The 17,421-nt window shown below is 26.6% G+C and overlaps 3 protein-coding genes across 3 annotated transcripts; 2 read left to right on the top strand and 1 right to left on the bottom strand.

The window, feature by feature from the left end:
- Positions 1-4,005: 4,005 nt before the first annotated feature.
- On the bottom strand, positions 4,006-6,158 carry OCT59_023999 (uncharacterized protein; the record flags this gene model as incomplete). The annotated part of the gene is made up of 5 exons (XM_025323690.2): positions 4,006-5,012; positions 5,082-5,433; positions 5,513-5,697; positions 5,774-5,837; positions 5,913-6,158. 5 exons carry the CDS (start codon positions 6,156-6,158, stop codon positions 4,006-4,008), a joined length of 1,854 nt encoding a protein of 617 aa, XP_025164166.2.
- Positions 6,159-13,485: 7,327 nt separating this feature from the next.
- OCT59_023998 (uncharacterized protein) lies at positions 13,486-14,094 on the top strand (the record flags this gene model as incomplete). The annotated part of the gene is made up of 2 exons (XM_066135103.1): positions 13,486-13,675; positions 13,949-14,094. The coding sequence occupies 2 exons, from the start codon at positions 13,486-13,488 to the stop codon at positions 14,092-14,094; spliced, it is 336 nt and encodes a 111-aa protein (XP_065991160.1).
- A 519-nt stretch (positions 14,095-14,613) lies between these two features.
- OCT59_023997 (uncharacterized protein) lies at positions 14,614-15,386 on the top strand. Its single transcript, XM_025320409.2, has one exon. The coding sequence runs from the start codon at positions 14,684-14,686 to the stop codon at positions 15,212-15,214; it is 531 nt and encodes a 176-aa protein (XP_025171391.1). The 5' UTR covers positions 14,614-14,683; the 3' UTR covers positions 15,215-15,386.
- The last annotated feature ends 2,035 nt before the right edge of the window (positions 15,387-17,421 follow it).

Below are 17,421 nucleotides of genomic sequence, written 5' to 3'. Positions count from 1 at the left end.
GAACTTTCAAGATACTGTCAAAATTTTAATTGTATAAAAGCTTACTACTATAATGGGTGGATACAATGCAAATTTAATCAAACTAATATATTGAAGACAACTTCAAGGTATGAGCTTTTCTGCTGGGTAACTTATTGTCAAGTATCGGTTAGTATCCTTTGTAGGTTAATTATTACTACCTCACATTCAATTATTGATTTTTCCTGAGGGCGTAGGCAGAAGTGAACTGCTTTGGAATACTGTAAACTGCTTGTAAAATGAATCAAATCATATCATAAAGACAATTTTACAAAACAGGAGATGAAAAAATGGAAACTGGATAAAAATGTTTGAAAAAGTACACAAAGATTTATATAATCTTATACATTATTTAACAAAATGAAAAAGAGTGTGTGATATACAGTATAACCTCAAAAAACAGATTTGTTAATTTTGAGATTATTTGGTATACTGAAATGCTAAGACTGCTTTTGCTAGAATAGGAATTCATTTCTGAAAGTCCTTTGAATACCTGAAAATTAGACAAAACCAAGATATCAAATATCAATAGTTTAATGATGTCAGACTATTTACAATTGACTATGATATTACCATTATTCACTATACTACTGCCAGTGTTATGCCTAGATTTCATTGCATAGCATCAATGATCAACATTGTATGATGATTTATGTTAGAAATGTTAAATATATTGAATATATTTATTATATTGCATGTCATATTAAATATAATAAACATAGTAAATATAGTTAATATATAGCATAAAGGAAATATAGCATTCATATTTAATAACTTTTATATTAGAAAGTTAATATAAATACAAAGTTTTGTAAAGATTGAAAAAAAAAGATATAACCTAATATTTTTATATTAAAAAATTTACTGACACTTTCATACCCAGTTATTTCATCTTCCTTTTTATTTTATTTTTGTTACATTTTTTCTTGTTTATTATTCTTTATTTGTGTCTGATTGTATAGCTATACCTTATTCACATCTAATTGGATCAATGTTAAATTTTAGTGATTTACATTTATTTCATTGATTCATTTTAACTGTAATTGGTTTGCATTGATTAACTTAAATATATACACTTTATTTACAATAAATTTAACCTTCTGCTTACATATCAATAAAACATATAGTTTAATTTTAATTAAACACAAAGAATTGACATTAATACTAGTGAACTGTAAATTCAGCAACAAATTTGGAGTCAACATCCAGCAAAATGGTTATTGATTTAAAATTATTTGTGTAAAAATGGCCAAGGTACGTGGAGGACTCTTCTTTAAATGTAATGTTTCTTATCTATATACATAAACTAATAGACCGATAAATGTAGATGCTATCCCAAGAAAATGCTTTAAGTGTAAATGTCAAAAATTTGAAGCATTAATTACAAATCAAGAAAAATGCGCTATATGTGGAGATGATGAGGGAGAACACGATCAAACATACAAGGGGAAAAGGGGATTTTTATTGCAGGCTTATACTAAAGCTGTGGGAAAATACAACTACTTTGTAACCAGAATAAAAAGGCTGACATATATAACTGTAAATGAGTAGAGTTGGTATGTTTCAATCTGTCAACCAGTCCAACCTGATTTAGTGAGTTTTCTTCAAAAACATCTAAATAAATATGATAAAATAAGAGTATTATTGTACTGCTAGTGTGCACAAATTAATAATTATCTAAATATAACAATCAAAAATAAATTATAAACAATATCAATAAGCTTTATTTGAAATTTTACAATATATAGGGCAAGTACTGTAATAAAGTGATTTATTTGGATGTAGAAAGATGTCTTTTTGAGACCAATTCAAATTGTGGCACATATAATGAAATTATTTTATGTTACTTTTCTGTTATTTCTTTATTAACTAGCCAGTACTTCAGTTTATCACCAGTACCCACACCATGCACATTATACTAGGAGGGATTGTTATGAAAATTAAACATGAAAGTATTAAAAAAAGTTGTGGATTGACAATTTATGTTAGAGGTAGTGCATTATTTGGTTGTAGGAACATGAAGATTGTTAGGCAAACGTATACAAATTAGTCAATTTATTTTAATTTATTAGGAATTTTATGTAATAAAATGAGTATATCAAATTTTATTAGAGTATATTTAATATGTAATAATAATAAGTTTTTATGAAACAAATTGAAAATAAAAATTGAAAATAATAAAAATAAAGGTTGTAAGCAATAGATTACTTATTGTTTATTATGTTTAAGACATAGTAAAATTCAATAAATTCCTGTAAAAGCTTCTTGAATACTGTACATCATGATCATCAATTACTTATATGAAGCATGTAAGAAATATACTACCAGGTTTCCTCCTTTACCTTAGGAAATTCTGCACAAGCGGAAGTTCCTGTCACCCATCTATCTTCATTATTAAGAGATGAAATTAGCGAAGAAAGAGATAATCATTCACATATTGAAAAATTTGGATACTTACAGAGTACCACCTAGAACATCCCACAAACTTTCTTTTGATATATATCAGTCAGATGGAATAAAAGCCTTGACCTTAAGATAAATGACCTTGATCACATCATTATCATTAGTTCTTGAATTTCTTTGACCATGTAATCTTGAGTCAGAATCATGTACATAGGAAATAGTTGAGATTTTAGCAAGCATAGTGGGAAGTTAGTGAATAATTGAATGGTAAAAATAGGCAGTACTTTTTTATATTCCCTTTTTAATTCTTAGATAAAAAAATTTTTTTCACCATTACTATCATTTCAATACAAATACATATTTTACATTTTATTTACATTTACGAAAAAGAAAAATTTTTTTCATGTTATTTATCCATGAAAAATAAAATTACAAAATATCATACAAAAAAGATGTTATTAAAAAAAAAAAAAAAAAAATAGAAAAAAAGAAATAATTCTTAAAATAGGTCAAATTCATATAACTTATAAGTAAAAAGCAGGTTAGTTATATGAAAGAAAGAAAAAAAAAATACTGTTTGGCATTTTTATTTACAATGGGCTTAAATAATCGAGGCACTACATATCATTCCTAAATCCTAAGGTAGAAATGATAAGATGATTTTTTCCAAAAAAAGTATCATATAATTTTATTTATACAAAAAAAAATTCGATTCTTGATATACAATATAAAAATATATATATATTTTTTTTTTATTTATCCAAATGGAGTAGAAATCCTAATATTTAAACAGATTGGCTATTTTAAGGAATAAGAAATAAATTTTCACTGAAAATTTTTTCAAGAATTTTTCATGGCAAAAATAAAATGATTTACTTTTAAAAAGAATTGTAGGACAATGCGCAGTATAATACAAAATAGGAAAAAACATATCAAGTTTTTATACTACGATGAGTTAATCAAAGAAAAAAAATGCAAGCTGCATGAAGATTTTTTGATTTTTTTAGAATATTTTAATTAATGTAAGAAATTTCTTAATAAAAAAAATTTTTTCATTTAATATTTAATAAAAAAATCCGAATTCAGTTTTTTTTTTCAAAAACCAATTTTGGAAATTTTTTCAGAAGCATGATTTATTTATTATTTTTATTTGTTATTTCAGCCACATAAAAATTTTTTTTTTTATGATCTACAAAAAATATATAAATGTCTCCCATTCACAGGAAGGGAGGGTAGGCGTTATATTCTTAGATTTAGGATTCATTATTCTTAAATCCAATAATCAAATTCTAAGATATTAAATTCGCGGGCAAAGTTTTCATGTAGATCAAAACCAAATAAAGAGTATACGTTGTCTAACCTTTCTTTTCTCTTATTATTAAGTCACTATGTATTCAAAAAAGTGCCGATTTGTTAGTACAAATTAGAATAGTTATTTCATTAGCAAAGATTCCCATACATCATTACACATGAATTTTTTACTTAGCATAAGAATTAGACTGAATATTTTCATTATAGATCTGTAACAAATCAATGACTTTGCTAGTACACAATTAATAAAATCTAGAAATTATACAAAATGTATTACAACTTAATATCATTATTTATTAAATTATTTAATTCATTTTGAGCATCTAGATCTCCTTGTTTAGCAGAAATTTTATACCAATAAATTGCTTGATTTATATCCTTTTTAGTTCCTTCTCCATTTTTATACATACAGGCGAGATTATATTGAGCTACATGGTTTCCTAATTTTGCCGCCTCTTGAAATAATCCAAATGCTCTTTTCTTACTAACATTCGTCCCAAATCCATTTAAATAACAAGATCCTAAATTATTAATTGCAAGCATGTTTCCTAAATTTGCAGCTTCTTGATATAGTTCAAATGCCTTTTGTTCATTAACATTAGTTCCAATTCCACATTCATAGCAAGATCCCAAATTATAAATCCCACGTGAATTTCCTAAATTTGCAACCTCTTGATATAATTCAAATGCCTTTGGTTCATTAATATCAGTTCCAATTCCCTCGTCATAACAGTATCCTAAACCAATCATTCCATAAACATTTCCTAAATTTGCTGCATTTTGATATAATTCAAACGCCTTTTGCTTGTCTACATTAATTTCAATTCCAAAATGATTGAATACTCCAAGTAAAAAAACTGAATCTGAATCATCCTGATTATTTAATAGCCAATAAAAAAATTCTTGGGAAGTTATATTATGATTTTTAAGATAATTAATAATTTCATATTTTCTTCTATTTGTTTCTATACTTTCAAGAAGTATAGTTATTTCATTAATAACCATGCTAAAATTATTTATAATTAGATTTGATGAAATTGAAGGCTCTATTTCTTTTATATTTATCTTAATATAATTTTGAATAATTTTGGATATTTTTTCGTGTAATAAATCATTGATAAATTTTTCAGGAATTTCAATACTTGATTTAAGCAGCTGTTTATTTGATAATTGAATACCTGCATTAAAATTGTTTTGTTGTAAATCCAAAATAATTGCACTTAATTTAATAATAATTTGATTAATAGTTGGACGATTATCTGGTTCATTATTCCAGCATTCTAAATAAAAAAAATAAACTTTTATTAATTAGACCATTACTAACTATAATAAAATTTAGTAGCATTTACCAGTATAAATTTTTATGTAGTTTTCAGGTGTATTAGGAATGGGCTTCTCTCTAAAACTTCGTAGAATTTCCATGGCTAAATCAACATTATGTGGTTCATTATAAAAAGGTGGCCGACCACTAGATATTTCCCACAAGAGTACGCCAATACTGTAAATGTCACTCTTTTTATTTAATGAATATACTTGAATTTGGGTGTTATTGTCATCTATTATATTAAAAATTTGTGGGTCAACGTAGGGGACCATTTCAAATAAATTTGATTGAAAATTAAATGATTCTTTAATCCTTTTTGACAATCCAAAATCTGCTAATTTAATGGTATTCTTATGAACTAAAATATTATTTGAATTCTATTATCAAATATAGCAAATAAATAATTAATTATAGTATATGATCTTACCATATAAATTAAATAAGTAAATAACTTACCAAATCATGGTGCATGATTTCTTTATTGTGTAATAATGATAAAGCATTAGCTAACTGAAGTGCCAAATTTAACTTATCATTCCAAGTTAAATTTTCAAAGTGATCATTCAAATAATTTCGAAGGGTACCACTATCGGCATATTCCATCACTAGCGAATATTTTTTTGAATTATCATTTTGGATTTCTTTTGAAAGAAAAATTACTTTAGATTTTGTTCATTTTTATTAAACAATGTTTTTAAAAAATTAATAATATTGTACCAGTTGTAATACCATTAAAGCGAATTATATTTTCATGTAAGTCCACTTCACGCTGAAGTTTAATCTAAAATAATAAATAAAATTATAAATTATGAAATAATGCTATCATAATGATAAAATATATATTTTAAATAATTACTTCATTAACAATTTCTTCAGCAGTGATGTTAAAATTAGTAAAAGATTTCAATGCTAAGTAACCATGGGAATTTTTCCAGTTTGCACGATAAACTTTCCCAAAACTTCCAAAACCAATTTCTTGAATATTATCAAAATATTTGTAATCATAATATTTAATTTGCTTTTTCACAAGAGATTCTTCAATCAAATTAATCCACTCATTTGAGTTACCAATAACTTTAAGTTCAGTGTTATTATTAGACATTGTAAATATTAAAAAAGTTCTTGCTGTAGAAGTTAATTTTTGAATTACGAAGTTTAAGAAAAAAAAAGAAATGAAAATAGAAATTTGTACTATCTATTTTATATTAGTGCATATATTAGTGTTACTGTACATGTGGCATTACAAACAATGAATTTGTGTGAAGTAACAATCATGTCTGTCCTACGTTATACTATTCATTAATTAGCAACAATATGATGTCAGACCATGCGAATGATGCGTCAAACCAATGAGATTTTAATGGATTATAAAAATTTTTTTTTTTTTTTTTTTTTTTATAATAAACGAATTTCCTTTGCTTTATTAGTAAAAAGTACGACAGAAATTTTGCACATTAAACATAAAAGAGAAATACATTGAAAACTAACATAAAAAACCACATTTTTACATTAGCTCTCTCCATATTACAACTTTGCCACTTCAAGCAAAGCAAAGACTAACGTAACCAGAGCGCTATTCGCATTATAAAATTTCTTTCGTCCAAACATATAAAATCTAAACACTATGTAACTAAACTATATCTAATCTAAAAAAACTATATACGCTATCCTAAAAAAAAATTTTTATTATTTATTTTATCAAATATTTTTCTATTATGTTTTTGTTATTTTCTAAATTAACTACCAATACCTGATCGTTCCTCAAACCTTTCTGTCCTCTTTTGTTTATGTAGTCTCGACGACGCTGAACTTGATGATTATAAAAAATACTTACATTTTAAGCTGTATGCATACACATTTTATATACAGTGTAGAACCTCTATACTAGAAATTTAGAAAATCTTGAATAACTTTTGACTTATGATTAGATTTTGACTAGGTAAAAAAGTAAAGTTTTATATGTAAAAAGGAATCGATTTATAAAATAAAAAATTCTAACCGTAAGAGCCAATCATAAATTAAAATTTATTCGATCACGTGACATTTAATTTAGGCCGGCATTATATAAAATTATAATTTAGCCAAAATTAAAATCTTGGCAAAAATATAAATAAAAATCTATAAGATAAAAAATCCATTACAATTGTTAAAAGGAATATTAAAAAAAGTTTTATAGTTTTTATCAAATTTGTTGAGTTTTGTCCTGTTTTACTTAATTCTTGAAATTTTTATTTTTTATTCCACCCAGAATAAGAGAAAAAGCAGATACATTAGTGATGTCTTTCTGCTCCCTAAAAATAATAGATCAATAAAAACATGAAATAAAAGTTTGATTTGGTGCAAGTCCCCATTTAACACATAATTCTTATCTGTGATTTATGAGTTGATGATTTTAGATATTGCCGAAACTAATTAATTACTTCATATTGTTTAATGTTATTTATTTCGCCTTTAAGAAATTCTGTTATTTTTGCAATAATTTATTTTAACAGGAAGTAGGCAACACCAGAGTTTAATAACTATTTATCTGTGTTGGAAATAATATTGCCTAGTTCTCAATCTTGTAAATTGACTATTCCATCAATTATTGTCACAATGAATAACTGCAAGTCCAACAATTTATTTATAAATTATTAACCACAACCATAATTAATAAATGTGAATTTTTAACACGAATGTATTTAATTTTTATAATTTCTTTAATCTTGCCATACGAATAGTTCTAATAGAAACAATTTAAGCTGAAATAATTATATCTTTTTAATCTAAAATCTAAATGTTTGATTGGCAGGTTTAGTCTAATAAATCTCTAAGTGTAGTTTTTATAATATTATGAGCATTAGATTAATTATTTTTATGAAATTATGCAAAAGATTTACAGACAAAGATAAGTAACATAAAATAATTTTCAATCAGATATAAATAAGGGGTTACATCAATATTGGCACATCAAAGAAATGATGCCTTATTAAGGCGAATCAGGAATACCAATAGGAAACTGGGGTATAAATTAGTAAAATGAGAAACGCCTGGCTCACTCAACTCATGAGTTTATGATTACTTATATCGGTCATATGAATAAAAGCTACTTACGCGAAAATTATCTTGATGTGACAGACAAACCTTGCATGATATAAAATGATAAAACATGGTTTATAATCACACTTTTTGCTAATTTTTTTTCTTTCATTTATTTAAGAATATTTTTTAAAATTAAATATTATGATGTGGTTTTGATAAATAAAAACGAAACTTGGTCCATTTTCTCATTAGAAATTTATAAAATCCTAAATAAAGTTTGGCTTTTGATAAAAGTATTTGCTTTTTGCCCATTTTTTATAAGGCATGTTAATGAAATTTCTTCATGATATGAATACTAACTATTTGTTAAGTAATATAAATAATATTAGTATATATAATTGCATAACATATTACATATAATTGTTATTATTCAACTTTGAACAACATTTAATGCTTTCAAAACATTTATTTTTATATTTATATATTAGTGTTAGGAATTAATAAATCTCTAAAACTTTTGTCTATTTATAGTTATATTATATATATATATTATTAACTTTGAATTTGTTTTGAATTTTATTTGGTAATATAGTTTGTTCCAAACTATTATAAGTATTGTTTGGCAAGAAGTAGAAAGATATTTAAATTTTATTCTTTGAAACTTAACCAATGAAAATTGGAATAGATCAAGGTGATATTATTTCACCTCTGTTTATGACCGAACTTTAAAGGCTAAGTTTATTCAACTAATGGGAATTTAGTAATTTCTGAAACAGAGGTATTTAGAAAGAGATTAAACAAATTTTTGTTTTGATAAAACATGTTCATATAGTATATACATAATTAATTTCTTATTACTTATTTTAATTAGTATATGTAAAGTTTTGCATGTTTCATCCTTATTGCGATAATTATTATATTTAATCACATGTTAGTAAATTAATTAGAGAACTGAGTTATCCCATTTCTATAAAAGACATGTGTTACGTAAATCCTCTGATATAAAAAATAAATAAAATAATTAATTTATCATTCATTTAGACAATAATTTACTTGTGTAACTAGGGATGGCAACGGTCACGGTTATTAACCGGTCATGACCGGTTATGACCGTGACCGATATTGGTCAGTCAAAAACTTCTGACCGACCGTTTAACCGACTGGTTTAACCTATGGCAAGCCGAGTTGGACATAATTATCAGACATTGTGCAATAAAATATCAAGCATGGCTTGACAAAATGTCACCCCGTGTCTGACATTTTACCTGTTTATGCTTGATTTTCATCTGTCCCGTGCTTGATATTTATCTGTACGTGCTTGATATTTTTATCTGTTCGTGCTTGGTATTTTTATCTGTCCGTGCCTGAGGTTTTATCTATCTGTACTTGATGTTTTTGTCCAACTGTATTTGATTTTAATTTCATCTTGTCAAAAATTAGTTTCTTTGACAGCACAGGGGTGATATTTTGTCAATCACGTTTTTTAAGTTTAGCATAGTTTTTACACGAAGTATTTTTTTTTTTATTTTATTGGCTTTTTTTTTAATAAACGATTTTTATAGAGATTTTTATTTTTATTATAGGCAAAGGCTTTTTTTGATAAAATTCTTTTGGAATTTTTTTTAATAAAAAGACTTTTTTTTTTGATAAAAAATTTTGTCAGAGAATTTTTTTTATTGATAGGGACATTTCTGAGTTTTTTTTTCGATGGATAATTTTATTAAAAAAATTTAAATTTCATTGGAGAATTTTTTTTTAATAAGATTTTTTTTTTGGACATACCTGATTTGTTGGACCAATTTTTTTAACAGGATTTTTTTTTTCGATAGAGAATTCATAGAATTTTTTAGATAGGAAAGATTTTTTTTGATAAAAATAATTGTCAGAAATTTTTTTAACAAATGAGATTTTTTTTGATAGAGAATTCGTTAAGAATATTTTTTTAATAGGAGGGAGTTTTCCTTGATAAAGAATTTCTTTTGAGAATTTTTTTTAATAGGTGAAAGTATTTTTTGACGGAGAATTTATTAGAGAATTTTTTTTTTGATAGAAATTTCATCATAGAAATATTTTTTTAATAGATAAGATTTTTTTTTTGATAGATCAATTCGTTAGGCATTTTTTTAACAGGAGAGATTTTTTTTTTTGATATAAAATTTCGGAAAAGAATTTTTTTTTTAATAAGAGGGAAGTTTTTTTTTTGATAGAAATTCTTTTGAGAATTTTTTTTTTAATAGGTAAGAATCTTTGAATTTTTTTTTAATAGGGAAAATGTGTTTTTTGATGGAAGATTTTTGCTAGAAATTTTTCTTAATCAGGGATATTTTTTTTGATTGAGAATTTCATTAGAGATCTTTTTTATAAAATTAAAAAGAATATTAAATTACATTAATAAGATTAAGATAAAATTAAAAAAAACTATGATAGAATCCTAAATAGCATAGTAAATTAAGCAAATTTTATATACTAGTAAAGCTCCACATGAGCCGACATAAATTAAAAAGTTAATAATGTTAACTTTAAAAAAAGTATATAGCAGAAATTTGTTTGAAGTGGTTTTCTTTTTATCATTAATAATAATTTTTGAAAATCTACTATTTTAAATACTTTTAATATATATAGTAAATAAAAATTGGGATTGCTAAAACGTCGCCTGGGCGATTCATCGCCTGGATTTTTTTTTTCCAAATATGTATCTAATTTTTGTTCAGTTATTATTGCAAAAGATATTTTTTTTAAATTTTTTTTTGCATATTTATTCAAAGTAATCTTATTTAATGAAATTTTATTTACAAATATTAAAATTTAAGTCACATTTACGATTTTAAAGAAAAAAATCACCATATTTATTTTTATTGAAGTGTACAAATAAAAGAAACAATAACAATAAATAAGAAAGATAAGTAAATTACAATGATCAAGGAAAAAGATGCTAATAAAAAAATAAAATAACAATGGAGTAATGGAAAGTAATAGAAGATGAAAGGGAGTAAAAAAGAGTAATGAGAAGTGATAGAAAACAAAAAGGAGAAATAGGACATGATGAGAGATGAAAAGGAGTGATGGGAGACAAAAAGAAGTGATGAAAGACGAAGAGGAGTGATGGGAGACGAAAAGGAGTGATGGGAGACGAAAAGAAGTGATGGAGACAAAGAGGAGTGATGGGTGACGAAGAGGAGTGATGGAAGATAAAAAGGAGTAATGGGAGACGAAAAGAAGTGATGGGAAGATTAAGAGGAGTGATGGGAGATGAAAAGAAGTGATGAAAGACGAAGAGGAGTGATGGGAGACGAAAAGGAGTGATGGGAGACGAAAAGAAGTGATGGGAGACGAAAAGAAGCGATGAGAGTGATAGGAGACGAAAAGGAGCGATGGAAGATTAAAAGAAGTGATAGGAAGATGAAGAGGAGTAAAAATTTATTAAAATTGTAAAATTTAATAAAAAATTTTCCAATAAATTTTCAATCAATTTTTTATAAAAAAAAAGATCCCTAATGAAATTCTTTATTAAAAAAAAAAAATTTCAAGCCAAAATTCTCGATACCCTTATTAAAAAAAAACTATTTTCAATAAAATTTTCTATTAAGGTTTCTAAACAAAATTCTCCATCAAAAAAATAAAAAATCTTTCAACAAACAATTCTCTAATGAAATTCTCAATCAAAAAAAATATCTCCGATTAAAGAAAAATTCAAAGATTCTTACCACCTTATTAAAAAAAATTCTCAAAAGAATTTCTATATCAAAAAAAAAATCTCCCCTATTAAAAAAATTTACACTAACGAAATGATCTATCAAAAATAAAAAATCTTACCTATTAAAAAAAAAATTCTATGATGAAATTTCTATCAAAAAAAAAAAAATTCTCTAATAAAATTCTCCGTCAAAAAATACTTTCATCTATTAAAAAAATTCCCAAAAGAATTCTTTATCAACCTCCTATTAAAAAAAAATTCTTAACGAAATTCTCTATCAAAAAAAAATCTCACTTGTTAAAAAATTTTCTAGTAAAGAAATTATCTATCAAAAAAAAAATCTTTCCTATTAAAAAAATTCTTCAAATAATTTTCTACTAAAAAAAAAAAATTTCAAAAAAATCTCTCCTGTTAATAAAAATTGTTCCAACAAATTAAGTATATGTCAAAAAAAAAAATCTTATTAAAAAAAAATTTTCCAATAAAATTTCTATCAAATAAAAGTTTTTAACGAAATTATCATCAAAAAAAAATCTTACTTGTTAAAAAAATTTTCTAACGAAATTTTTTACCAAAAAAAATCTTATTAAAAAAATTCCCAAAGAAATCTATCAAACAAAGCCTTTGCCTATATTAAAAATAAAAATTCTCTACAAAATTTGTTTATAAAAAAAAGCCAATAAAAAAAAAAAAATTTTTTTAAAACTACGCTAAACTTAAAAACATGTGACCGACAAAATATCAACCCTGTGCTGACAAAGAAACTAATTTTTGACAAAGATAAAATTATCGAGTATAGTTGGATTAAATCAAACACAGTTGGACAAAAACATCAAGCACAGACGGACAAAAATATCAAGCACAGATGGATAAAAACATAAAGCATGGACGGATAAAAATGTCAAGCATGGTCGGATAAAACCATCAAGCACGTACAGATGAATATCAAGCATGAACAGGTAAAATGTCAGGCACGGTGTAACATTTTGTCAATCCATGCTTGATTTTTCACCCGCCCAATGCCTGATAGTTTAGTCCAGCTCGGCTTGCCATATTAACCGACCATTTGACCGACCGTTTAACTGACCGTTTAACTGATTATTTAGCCAAATATATTCACTTAAATCTTTTTTTTACGAACTTAATCAATAAAAAAAGTTAATTACGTTTTTTTTTGATTAAATTATACTTTTTAACGTTTTTTCTTCGTTAAAAAGAAAAAAAGTGATCAGTTAAATGGTCGGTTAAACGGTCGGTTAAACGGTCAGCCAAAACGGTCAGCCAAAACAGTCGGTCAGTCAAAGGCCCTTAACCGGTTATGACCGACCAATAACCGACCATGACCGACCGTTGCCATCCCTATGCGTAACTATGCAATCTTTTTTTTTTTTTTTGAAAAAAAACTTTTTTTCAAAGGTCAAGGGGGGCATGCATCGTTAGTTAATCAAAATATAGTTAGTAGCTTAGAAAACTATTGTGTTACATGATTATCTGGAAAATGTTATCAGTCATGTTGTAGATGATAACTGATTTACCGAAGGCCACATGATAGAGTAGCGTAAATTGACCAAAATTTATGTATCGCTATTATAAAGTGATCAATAACATACGTGAAAAATGCCCAGTGCTTACATAGAACATATACAATAAAACTAATTTATTCAATATTTAAGGGCTCGTATTAAAAAATGTCCTTCAACGTAAGGCGAGTGAGATGGAGGAAGAAAGTGTGTTTACGGGCAGGACCTTCGGAATTATCACAGATGCAAAAGAATGGTATTTTATGGAGTGCTCGCTCGATGATCAGGACAGGATAAGATTCAAACTGTCGAAGCCGGTAACTGCTGTATATGATAGTAAGAACATGGGGATAACGTTGAAAGAGTCCTCAGGCATATTTCATGGTTATTGGAGGAGGTGCAGAAGCCAGATTCAGATTCTCGAAGTGAAGAGAGGGTAATAAAAAAGCCTAGGTCATCAAGCAATCTTACAGATAGTGTAGTTAAGTCTTGCCCCTGAATTTCGAACCTGTGCAAAGAAAGCTACGATTCAAGTCGATTCATTCACTTCTACCGGCCGATTTGGTGTACGAATCTTAACCCTATCACAAGCATTTGCTATTATTACACTGGAATTATATAGCTTTGTCACTTAATACGCAAAAAATAATGTGCAAGGTGTTGCAGGTCTTGATGTTGCGGATGAAGATATAGCTCTCGGAATTTTTGATGTAATTCTAGATCTTGGAACTGCAGTATGTCTTGGAACCCTCGATGGGTGCACTAATCCTAGGGGTGTTTTTGGCCCACCTACATTGGTGTGAAGCCGTCGCTAAACTTACCAATTCTATTATTTATCTGGAACAATACGACAATACATCTTTTTCACATATTCATGTGTCTTGCAGTTCATCTAGAATTTTTCTGTAACATGTATTACACTTTCAAAATCATGAGCGATTTACACATTAATGTGATCTGATATACAACCAAAAAGGCATTATCAACATTATCGGCACATTTTTTGGGGAAAAAATTATAATGTCACACAAATGATTCAGACAATCAGACTGCGCTTTATTATTTCTTAAATAGGAATAAATGGTATCTTTTGTGCGGCAAAATGATTCAGACAATCAGACTGCGCTTTATTATTTCTTAAATAGGAATAAATGGTATCTTTTGCGCGACAAATGATTCAGACAATCAGACTGCACTTTATTATTTCTCTTTTGCGACGACAAAATGATTCAGACAATCAGACTGCGTTTTATTATTTCTTAAATAGGAATAAATGGTATCTTTTGCGCGAATATAAATCCGAGCAAATGAAAGATCCAATAGACAGGAATTTTTCTTAATCCATTTTTTTCCTGATTTCTATACATTAAATATCTTTCGTTATATTTTCAAATGGCGTTAGAAAAAAAAGCACAGGATGAAATATCAACCTTCAAAAATATGGAGGAAGACCTCAATTGGATAACTCATACTAAGTGTAAAGCACATGGGTTTTCTTGTGGTGGCTCTTTTTCACAAGAAGTTGCATCAGGTGTTCATGTTATTCAAAAAGACAATGCCGCCAGTTTCGGTGAAAATCATTTCAGTTATCTTGATCAGAAACCTAAAGAAATTCTTAAATCAAATCTCAAAAGCTTGTTCGATACCGAAGGTTCTGCTTTTACATATAAATATATAGATATTAAATGCGGTGAGGATAATGTAGACAAGCCTATCACTGGAGGATTTTATTTCATGTATGCTAGTGCTGATAATGGTGGAAAACGTACAGTTTTTATAGGATTAGTTCAAATTACTAAGTCACCAGCTTCCGGCCATTATTTTTTGAAAGATTATTATGAAGGAAATGATGATCGTGTTGAAAAAGCACTAAAGTATATAATGTATAAAGATGTGAAAAGTAAAAATCTTTTAAGCAATTAGTTTTTATTCTTATGTTACTTTACAAATTAAGATTTTTTTTCTTCGATTTATATAATTATTTTATATTTCAGCTACATAACAAATAAATTTACATCATAAAATCAATGAAAAATCATTCTTTTTCCTTTATGTTTAATATGAACACTTGCGGAAAATAAAATAAAAGTAAATGTAAAAGATATCGGAGTAGCGGATGTTTCAAGGGAGGAATGTGCCCGCCCCTAGACGCTTTTACGTATGTAAAAGTAATGGCGCTACTACATACTAACTATTGCTAATTTCGTCATCATCGTTGCTACTACTGATTGCAAAACTAATTATCCTTTTCCCTTCTCTCTCGAGCCATAAAATTATTTTATCCATCGTAGTCTTTCTTGGATTTGTTCTGTGATGATATAGGCTTGGTTAATGTGCCAAGACTAAGTCCGATCTCATCAGATAATATATTGTACATTTGCGACTTACGGAAGAAGAAATGAGGCGCAGGTTATTATGAACGTCACTGCAATGAATCATATGGACTGCGGACTGCGGACTGTGACGTGCATGATGCTTACATTGTGATATTGCATCATTCTATCCATTCGTTTTCAGTGCGTATTCTTTGAATTTCATTATTTAGCAGGACTTCTTTCAAGTTCATTATTTGCCCCAGGCTGACGAAAAAAAGATAATGCAACGACAAAAATTTGGCGATCACGTGATTTTTTCTCTGTCACATCACATTTTATCATCACATTGAAATTTGTAATACGTTGATACTGATTGTCACAAATGCGTAACGACCGTATAACACTTAGAAAAAAAGTGAGTTTTTTTTCATAACAACTTAGAAAAAAAGGAAGTTTTTTTTTTATAACAACTTATAAAACTTCCTTTTTTTTCTAAGACAATTATAAAAGAACAAGGTAATATAATAAATGAATTTGATAAATTTGTTTTTCGCATTTTTTTAAGAAAAACTTGACTGTTTATTTTATAGGAGCAGCATACATTAATTACGAGAAGAAAAAAAACATTCTAAACGAAAGTATATACTGTACAATACATACGTTACTCATAAAACATAGTATTATTATTATGTTCTTTCCAAGTTTTTGGATTGGTAATTCTATTATTATATCTATTAATATTATTAACTATCTTTCTAACATCTTCTGTATTTTTATTAAAAGACTTTGCCCATCGAATGTTTGATAATGCATGTTGTTCCCGAATGGTTTGCAGTGCCCTTTCTAACGTATTTTCAATCTCAACAAAAATCTCTGTTGATTCTTCTTCTTGAAAATTATCTATAATTCAATTTAATTTAGTTAGTTAATTGTATCTATTTATCATTTTTTTATTTAATAAATCTTATACCTGAAAATTAGATACTCTTGTAGTTCCAGTCGTGATATAATATTATTTTTTTTTAATGGCATCCTCAATCCAATCTATTGAAATATTTGTATTTTCATTATTTTCAATATCGTTTTTAAATAAGTCTGAATTTTTTGCCAATGGAAAAATTTGATATTTATTAAGGGACATTTTTTATTTTCCTTATTTTTTTTTCTTTTTTCATATTTTGCCGGCATAATCTATTTATATTATCTAAATATCTATTGCCTTTATTACGTATTCAAAACAAAAAGGAGAAAGTAACAAATGAAATGAAAGGCGAACAAAAGCTTTATTTGTGTAAGTTGTGGTCAGCTGCCAAGTTTTGCAATCACCGCAACTGTATAAACAGAGTTCGGCATAAACTAAATTTAGAAACTTCTTGAATGACGGGAAAAACTATTTTATCAAATTTAAAAATTTCAATTTCTGGAATATTTCTACGAATTTTATGGTTTACAATTTTTGTATTATATTACGTTTTATTATTAAAGCGAATCAAATTTTTTTAAAATTTGATTACATAAATGTCTTATCCCTTAAACGGTAATGCAAGCAAATTTGCCTGCAATTTTTTAAAATAAATTATATCCAAATACAAACTTTGTCAATATGATTTGGATTATCCTATAATTCCGCAGTTATATTGATCTACATTCTTAGCATCAATTGTATGGTTCGATATGTGGCTAATCACCAAAATTAGACAGAAAAAATAACATCGGAAATTTTATATAATAAATTAATTTTCTTTACCATAATATTCTGCTTCATTACAAAGCATTTTAATATACTTATTTATTTTTATTATGAAACTTCAAACC

This window comes from Rhizophagus irregularis, chromosome 4, assembly GCF_026210795.1.
Source record: "Rhizophagus irregularis chromosome 4, complete sequence".
NCBI lineage: Eukaryota > Fungi > Glomeromycota > Glomeromycetes > Glomerales > Glomeraceae > Rhizophagus > Rhizophagus irregularis.
Note: the sequence above shows the minus strand (reverse complement) of the source record. Positions and strands in the feature narration are given on the sequence as shown.

What these genes read in the sequence shown, in the direction of transcription:
- OCT59_023997 (XM_025320409.2), top strand. Translation starts at nt 14,684, where the DNA reads ATGGCGTTAGAAAAAAAAGCACAGGATGAAATATCAACCTTCAAAAAT.